This window comes from Dinoponera quadriceps, unplaced genomic scaffold, assembly GCF_001313825.1.
Source record: "Dinoponera quadriceps isolate SergipeBrazil2010 unplaced genomic scaffold, ASM131382v1 scaffold2503, whole genome shotgun sequence".
Lineage (NCBI taxonomy): Eukaryota > Metazoa > Arthropoda > Insecta > Hymenoptera > Formicidae > Dinoponera > Dinoponera quadriceps.
Genome location: NW_014556563.1, coordinates 182,782 through 192,397, shown reverse-complemented (window position 1 = coordinate 192,397; position 9,616 = coordinate 182,782). Strand labels below are relative to the sequence as shown.

General features: G+C 45.4%; 1 protein-coding gene across 3 annotated transcripts in view; it reads right to left on the bottom strand.

Annotated features, from left to right (window-relative positions):
* LOC106747845 (growth factor receptor-bound protein 14-like) overlaps window positions 1-9,616 on the bottom strand; it is a 336,864-nt gene that overhangs the window by 202,931 nt on the left and 124,317 nt on the right. Inside the window, exon 1 of one of the 3 annotated variants that reach the window (XM_014625784.1) lies at window positions 7,472-7,563. The exons of the other annotated variants lie outside the window; for them this stretch is intronic. Within the exon in view, the coding sequence (XP_014481270.1) occupies window positions 7,472-7,526 (55 nt within the window). The 5' untranslated portion in view covers window positions 7,527-7,563. Of the gene's footprint in view, window positions 1-7,471; window positions 7,564-9,616 lie in introns of those variants that run through there. 3 annotated transcript variants of the gene reach the window in all.

Below are 9,616 nucleotides of genomic sequence, written 5' to 3'. Positions count from 1 at the left end.
GGGGGGGGGGGGGGGGGGAGAAATTCGCAAAAGTGAGAAAACACTGCGCGATGGTCTCCTCTATCGACCTGAGAAAATACGCGGATATGACGATATATGTAATATGTCGCAACATCCGGAGAAACCGCGTGTGCCGTGTGGTATATCATCCGCGGTGTATCGCGAGTTCCCCCCCCCCCGGCGCGTTCCGCTTTGTGCAATAACAATTCCGTGTATCGTCGGGGGATGACAAAACACGCTTCAAAACACCGAGGCGCGCTCCATTTGCTCGGAAATTCGAGATCCCGATACCTGAATAACTGCTGATACGTGAACGTGAAGTTTAAATGAGAGAGAGAGAGAGAGAGAGACTCGGAGACCGCGCGCGTACATCGAGAGACTCACTCACTCACTCACTCACTCACTCACTCTTTCTCTGAACTCAGGGATTGAAACTGCTGCAGCGTCAATCTTGCGCCACTACAGCGGCGCGGCAAATATTTCGGAAGAAAGGAGACCGGCCTATGCAAGGTGGATCGATAAGAACCAAGGCAGGCCGAGGCTGACTAGGTCGAGCTCGAACGTGTTTTGGCTGCCCCGATTCGCTCTCCCTCCCTCTCTCTCTCTCTCTCTCTCTCCACGCGCGCACACGGTCCATGTGAAATTTTCACCGGTTCCCGCCGGCGGCGGTGGAATAACAAGAAATTGCACGACTTTGGATGGTAAACACGCGATTGCGGCGACAAATATCCATGTCGAACGGTAAACGCGACCATTCTCAAAATAACTCCGAAAAATATCATCACGGGCAATTATTCAACGCGATCGCAAACACCGCCCGGTGACGGTTTATCACATTATAAGCTATTAGTGGAAATTAATATCTAATAATCCAGTATTATATCGGATTAGTTTGCAAATAAACATTGATTCGATCCCCAATGACTTTGTTGATCTTTTAGTTAAAACGTTCAAAAAGTAATTTTTTTACTCGCGTTTTATCTCAGTCTTCAATGACGCAAATAAATAAATTATATATATATATAATTACGATATGAAATATGCAAGACTATTGAATCCGATAGATCATTTTTAATTTTAAGATTGACATCATGCACAAATCAGTCAAACGTTTTAAAGAAACCTTTGGGTTCATTGGAAGAAAATGGTTAAATATAAATTTAAAAGTAACTTTTTCATTTGCATAATTTTAAAGCTTTCGCAAAGAAATAAATATATACGATATGAATTATCCAAGAATATTGAACAGAAAAGATCAGTTTTAATTTTAGGATTAACAACACGTATAAATTGATCAAATTTTTGTAAAAATTTTGTGAATTCATTAAAAGAAATAGTTAACATATAAATTTAAAAGTGATTTTTTATTCGCATTATGTTATAGACTTCAAAAACCCGAATAAATATATGCGATATTCAAGGCTATGGAACTCGAGAAATTAATTTTAATTTTAAGATTAACATCGCACACGTATCGGTCGAATGTTTTGTGAAAAATTCATGGATTCATTAAAAAAAAAAAATAAAAGCAAATATATAAATTTAACCCTCTAATAGCAAGGTGAGTTTTCAACATATTCAGAAAAGTGAAGTTAAATCCAACTCCATGCGGTTCTGTTAATTTGTCATGTAAGCAATGTATAAAATGGGTAAAAGAAGTAAATAATAACATGAGAAACATTCCTTAAGAAGAAAAACATCGTCATTGTAAAATGAACGATATCGCGGGATCGTATCCGATCCCAACCTTACTGTCAGAGAATTAAAAATAATTTCGACATTCGCATTAACACGTGCATAGTTTTAAAAAATGTCGAGTAAATATATACAATACAAAATATCCCAAACTGTTGAACCTGAAGGATCAATTTCAATTTTAGGACATCAACATCACACAAGTCAGTCGAATCGAAATATTTTTGTGAAAATTCGTTGAAAATTCCCTAAACATCGCTTGACTTTTTCTGCAAAAAGTGACACTTTAGAGAGAAGTTTATCCACGATTTTCAACGACAACCCGGGGCGGAGAGCAACCGAGACGAGGATGGTTACCGCGAGAGCAGGCCGTCGTGTTTTCGCGCGGTGGGATATTATAAAAGTATCCGGCACTGTAACTTAGCCGTCGTCTCGCGGGCTTGCATAAATAAAGGGCGACGGCTTGTTCGAGAGGTGTAATCACGAGCCATAACCCGATATCATTGCCAACCGATCGCGCGTGTTCCGGCATCTCTCTCTCTTTCTCCGTCTTTCCACCTATCTCTTTCTCGCCGCGTCGAGCATCATAAATGCGTGCCTACCTCGACTCGCATCGCTCGTTATTTCGCTCGTTTGACCCACTGACGTTGGTTCATTAAGCTGCCCGTCATATTCCACCGATACTGCCCGAGAATGGAAAGAAAAAAAAAAGGAACAAGAAACACGTCGAGCACCTCAACGGCCTCCGCGTGCCAAAAAGAAGAACGTGAGCTGGCGAGTAAATTTCACCGGATATTTGATAATACAACGCAGGCTCTCGGTGAGTGAGCGAGTGCAACCTTGCGACCGGACTGCGTCGTCACCGTGTGTGCGCTCGATAATACTGTATCAATATCAAAACACCGACGGTGTGCGAATATCGATCGTTCGAGGGAGCCTTCGAAGACGAGGACTTGAGAAAAGGGGAAGTGGAAGGGGGGCGAAAATCAAATCAGCGTATCACGTAGTAGTCCGATAATCGAGTGAGGGATTTACGAGACGGAGTCAATTTAATCCCGGAGATGCGACGGGCTTTTACAATCGCTCTCAAAAAACAAAGTCGCCGACCGATACTTCTGGCAAACGAACAGGGACGATTGGCGGCGCGCCAAGACCACTGTCCGTCCCAAAGAGAGAGAGAGAGAAAAAAAAGGAGGGAAGAAAAGAGAGAAGAAAAGGAAAAGTGATCTGCGTTCGGCGTCTCGCGACGATCTTCATCGTCCTTGCTTTACGTACCGCGCATTGCCGAATTCCGGAAACAAGTCGGTCTAACAGTGCGTAGCGCTCTCGAGAGCTTCGCGCAAATCGCGTTTTCGCGAGCGAGGATATTGTCAAGCTCGCTCGCGCGCGTCGAGCAACAAATTTTACAAATCGCCAAAATAGATTTCGTTATTCCGCCAGCCGGTGTATCGCGTGCGCAATGCGACTGCAATGCGAGTGTATTCCAGCGAAAATATTTCACGATATTTTTTTACGTCACGGACGAGAGAGAGAGAGAGAGAGAGAGAGAGGGACTTCATGCGACTCTCGCCGAAAATAATAAATAAAAATATCAAAAAGTAAAAATAACTACTTTTAACGGTTAATCGGAATTTACGGTTCGCGCAACTGTTTCTAACAGTTATGGCTTGTTTTCACCCGATATTTATATACGGGTAATTAAATTCTATAAGCCGTGGTAGCTCTCTTCAATCTTTTCAAATCAACATAAATTATGTAAACTGCTATATAGGACTCACGTAATAACCTCATTCTGTCAAATTAATTATGAAGCACGAAATGTATCGTGTCTACTTTTTATATTCTTTTCGTCGAGAAGTCCGTAAAGAAAGAGAGAGAGAGAGAGAAGAGAAACGAGAGGGAATAGGGATATTTCTGGATGTTTAAGGAAATTTACGTCAATGAATCGGAATGAAACGACAAATCCATTTTTTTTTTCAATTAACAGAAACAACGAAATTTAGCTGATGAAATATAAATAAGTAATTTCTCCGAACCGCAATCGTCCATTATCATTATCCTTCGTCGAGAATTTATCAACTTTCGGTTACTCACACCGACGAGTTTCACGTTCCTCAAGGACGTATTACGTGAAAACTTCGATCGCGTTACTTCTAGTCGCATTAACGAACTAGAAAGTCAGCCAGTTGCGTAGCGGGAGATTCGTACTGAATGCCGCTCCTAGATGCGGTTTTCTCTCGTTGGATCTCAAACACCACGGACGATCACGAAAACGAGAAATCACCTCTAAAAACGATCGGTGGAAGATCACAAAGACCGTTTTACTGAAAACGAAAGCAAACTATGACAATCTCCGAAGGCATTTCTCAAAAAAGTCGTTACGTGCAATCATAAACCCCTGACTTAGAATTAGCTCACTGATATTTCCACACATATATCATATATCTGAATTAAATATTAATTTCCACTCAGTAGTAAATATATAATCAATTTCAGTAATCATAAGGTTCTTAATTTTTACGATATATTTGATACGCGACATTTATCTTACATAACGTCTTATTTAAAATTTCGGGATATCTGAAAGATGTAAGGTGAGCCGAGTTGAAATTCTGATGCCACTCTGACGCTCTTAAGAATAGTTCGCGCTTACTTAGATAGTCTGTAGACTAATAAAAACCTATTTTGACGATATTGATACATTTAATCTCTCTCTTGAACCTTTAATTCTACCTTCATCGTCCTATTTTAACGCAAAAACAGCGAAAACGGAAATTTAAGACATCATCAAGGTCAAAGTAAGAGTTATATTAGAATTGAAATTGAATGTATTTTACTATCTTAATTCCTACTATGTTGTAGAATTAAAGGTTTAACACAGGGTCAAAATTTCGACTCGAATCGAACTAAGATATCAACAAAGATCCCACAAACGACAGGAAAAATGCGAAATAACGATTCATCAAATATCAATCACGATTTTCACTAATATTTCTCTCCTCAACACTTCGCCCCACACTTCACCAAACTTAAAACTCGTAATCGGGAAAATATCGGTGCGGGTAATCACGCGATTTTTTTATTTTAGGACGTCGCGAGACACTTTGCGCATCGAGAGGCAATCGTCTCGAGAGGTCCTCACATTAAAATTCCGAGCGGGAGAGACTTCGGAATTGCAGGGGGAAAGTTCGCGCGGTCGATCCTAGCCGGAGGCTTAATAATCGCGCGATGTCTGCCCCCTGACGACCCCTCCCCTCCCCCCTCCTGGACGAGAAAGAGAACGCACGGTCTCGACGCGATCTCGTTTTCCCCATACACGAAAATCGGATCGCATCCTGCGGACGCAGGAACGTGAGGAGAGCCAGCCGAGCTAGCCAGCTGGCCGTTAACCAAAGGACGCGAATAGTCGAGACTATTAAACCACCATTAGACAATCGGAGATCTCATCGTTGCGAAAGCCTCAAGGACCACCATGGAGTATATCACAAGAAGCTCTTTACGCAACGATCGACCTGTCCTGTCTCTCTCTCTCTCTCTCTCCCCCCCCCCTTTCTCGCTCACTCTCTTCCTCTCGCACTCCCCCTCTCACAAAGCCGACGTACGGGAAAATCGCGCGACGCTGCCGAAAAGTCGGCGGCGCGCAGGATACTATACGGTGTGCAAAAAGCGTAACGAGTCGTGTGAGACGCCGATGGAATCTCGGGGTCGCAATCAAATGTCCCGTCGATTCCCGAAGTGGCTACCGCCGCGCGCTACGTTAGATCGATGCTCGGCAAGGTCGATATGCGACTCTTTACCAGCCAAGTGAAATAAAGTCGAAACGTGAGACTTGTTTATCCACTCGTGTATCATTGTTCTCACTCACGACGTTCGTTGTCGCGCGGCCGACAAATGAAAGCTTGCTCTCGAGTATAAATAAAAAGAACGAATGCAGATTGTCCGAAAGGTCGGATACTACACGACGAACGGTCTCGAGGAATGAATTAAAAAGAGATCCGAGATATATGAGTCGATTGATTCGCATGACATCATGAATGAAGTGTTTGTGAAGGTGCGTGTAAAGTCGAATCTATTCGGTGTCGCTTTAATTGTAAGCATACGTGGTGCGTGTACATTTTCGTCAACTACAACGGCAAAACTAGACGATGTATCTCGTCGAGATACATTTACTATACTATTTCCAAGAGGCTCGAGCGTGATCGAATATCGCCCCTTTCCGCATCTCCGATATGATCGTTTCAGAGCCGACGCCAACGAATTGGCGCGACTCGGGCTGCGTGCTGGTCGCAAGGGAAACCAGCACGAAACCATCCCCCCCCCCCCCCAAATTATTAATCGATAGCAATGAAATAGTATCGCCCGGATTCGTATATATCGAATACACTCAAATGATGCCGACATATCGAATTGACCTTATTCTAAAATATCGGGAGATATTCAGCTAAAAGAGAACACTTTTCGAAACATCGCGGTCCACCTGTGCCAGCAATTCTTACGGTGGTGCCCCGATACTCCGAATTCGAGATGTCGAGAATCAATATGCGTGGGCCGATGCCTCGGCAAAGCAAAGTCGAAGAGAGAAGTCCTTTTATCAATAACGAGGACCCAGATTCTGATGATTTCGAAAGTGATAAGATACAACTGACTGCAGACGATGACGTGTCAATGCGTATGTGCGTGCGTACGTATAACAGGTTATCTACAGAAAAATAAAAAAAAAACAAACCGTAAGAAATTATCAAATACAAATCGTTACACAATGACGTTAGAAACTCAAACTGGCAAATATAATACTTCACTCCGTCCCGACATTCTTGAAAAGTAACATAATTCAATTCATCTATCCAGATCTATAACTCCGATCTCATCGTTCATATCGTCTATCAACAATACTTAATCCACGTCCCGACACAAAAACCGCTGGAAAAGAATTAAGCCCGCGATCAAATCTCGCGTATGTTTTAGATTTCATCAAACGATAAAGCGCGTAACTACGCGTTTAACAAGCCTTGGGGGGGAGGGGGAGGGGGATTAATGGGATCACACGAAACCGTGTATCACGTGCGCACTTCAACGCGCGGATGAGTGTCGCCTACGATGTCGAAATCGCAGCGGAGTATCGTCAAAATGCGAGTGCCTCGGTCTGTGAACCACCAGCCCACAACGGATATATCGATGATCGATGATCGAGGGACGCACGCGAGGAAAGCGACTCCGAGTGCGGGACGACATCGCGGGACGTTGATCGACTTCTCGCGAACGTGACGACGCGGCGCCTACAACCGGCGGATAGACAGACAGACAGACAGACGGCGAGCAAACCGTCACCTAAGCGCGTACTTAACATTTCAGTTTGCACATAGGTCGCGTCGCCGCCCATTGACAAACACAGCCGGCTGAAAAATAGATTAGCGCGGCGGCACATCTGGGCGCATCGCGCGCTAATTGCCGGCGAGATAAGGCTGCGAGATGAGCCTGCGTTTTCGAGAGAAAGAGAGACGAGCGTCGCCGATGACGCTGTTATTTTTTTTTCCCCCTCTCTCTCTCTCTCTCACACACCGGACCAGAAATTGATATCGCGCGCTTGTCTCGACGTCGCGGATAACGACGCGACTACCGACACCGATAAGCGCATTCGGCAGCGCGCGGTGGCGACCGTTTTTATTTTTTTTTCTTTTTTTTTTTTTTTGGAAATGGTGACTCCGATGTATCGTGGGTGTGTCTCTGAGATGATTACGCCATTACATGGCGAGAGATGAGATAATTGAGTACTCACGGTGATGCGTGGGGTAATTGTTGTTGTTGTTGTTCGACAGGAGCCGGTAATCCATGCTGCTGGACGTCGACGTGACACCACTCCGCGATAAAGCCCCCCGGTTCCCCACCCGCCCCCCGCGGTTGATTTTCGTCTCGAAATTCGCACTCTATACCACTCGCTGCTCACACGCGCGTTCTTCCCGGTACAGTTCCGGCGGCGGCGGGAGTACGACGCAGTTTGCGGGCACCGGCAGGACGTCACCGCACCAAATACGACGCGATATCGCGAGGAGTTTTTGTCATCCGCATCGTTTTTCGAAGGCCGCCGGCTCGTACGCGCGCATCTCGCGACGCTCGACTCGCCGGCGAGCGAAGGCCGGCTCCGCCCGGAGGAATTTGCGGCCTATCTCGGCTCGAATCTCTCTACTTAGGATCCCAAAGTCGGCAGGACGAGGAGGATCCGGTCGGAAGGATCTCGGAGCAAGACACACACACCGAAGGCGCTCCCGAAGAGGGGGAACGTTTCGCTGCGTCGGCGGACTCGCGACTGCGGATATCATACAAATCGTCGATTACTGCGGTCACCATCGATACGAAGATAACGCATTGCGTAAGAGATAACGGAGGCCCGTAATCGTGAGATTACCCGCGCGCGAATGGGAAGCGACGTGATTCGTCGCGCGGGGGAACAACCGCGACGGGAGAAATCTAATCGCGATTATTGCGTCGCAAACTCGACGGATGAGAGTCGACGATTAAAACACGTCCGACGAAATCGGCGCGATATACGTACGTGCGCGTGTACAAAGCAGCTCGATAAGCGAGAGAGGTATTCGCGGGAGAAAGTGGTTGGACCGGCGGGGAAGTGCGAGACGAGCTCGTGTAAAATGTCAACTTTGTGTGTGTGTGTGCGACTAAGTCGAAAGTAATGTATCAGCCTCTCGCGTTATCCCTTCGTTAAACGCGAATCTAATTATCCGATCGATCGCGGAAAGATGAGGCTAAGTGAATATTTCGCAAAGTCCGACCGATTATAATCGCGATGACGTACACCCCCAACGACAACGACGTCCTGCTCAAGCCGACCGAAATGAAGTATAGATATTAGTTCTAAACGCCTGTAGCTACACTCCGCCGGTTTTCCCTTTCGGGTGTCCCATAAATTGCCGCCGTTCCGAGAACGCGCGCGATCCGCCGAACCGGGGAACGCGAGGAGATTTTTCTCGTCAACAGCCCGCGAGTTCCTCGCGATCATTTTTATTCTCTACGATCGCGATCAGTACGATTGTTACGATCTTTATTATTCTCTCGAGGCTTTTGCGTCTCGTATTTCTTTACGTACGTATGTACACTGATTTTGAAAAAAAAGAAGCTGAAAATCTAACGATTAATCTGCCGTAGAAACGATTTATTTTTTTTTCTCGAGTGAAATTTAATCTCCTCCTCCTCCTCACGAAAATAATATTTATCTCCAGATGTTCGGATAATTCAACTTCTTAAAACTGACGTCATTATATTATTCTGTCCCGAAGTACATACTCTCGAATATTGTAACCTAAGGGGAGTGTTTTCATTCACTCGCGTGAAAATTACGAATTTCTGTCCCGAAATCGGGGAAATCACGTTTCCCCGATGTTTCTGCTCCGATTTCGATCGGTAAAGAAAATAAGTAAAATACAATCCGACTTCTTCGATAAAAAAAAAAAAACTCGTCACGCAAGTTTTTATAAGTGTGCGAGAATTTCTCAGATTTTTGTGCAATTCGGAACAGTATAGAAAACCCAATGCAGATCCCCCACAGCTCCTCGGGCGTTGCGGAACGGAAGGTGCGGAAATCACACGTTGCCGGCGGAGAGTTTAAATATTTCTCGTTCTTTCGCGAATTGACGAACGGCGCCGGATTTCTCGCGAGCGCGCGCGCGAAATTGAAGCAACCTACACGAAGTGTCATCGACTCCCACATCGCGAGGGCGACGCGAGCGCATAAAGAGGTAATCAGGGCGGCATTCTTGCACGTGTACGCGCGTGTCTAGAGCCACACGTGTATGTGTATGTGTATGATTAAACGCGCGCTTTCGCGGAAATCGACCGTGATACGGCGAATCGCCGAGAGTTTTAATAACGAGAGCGCGTGCCTTCATTATTTATTCGTCGGGACGGCGAG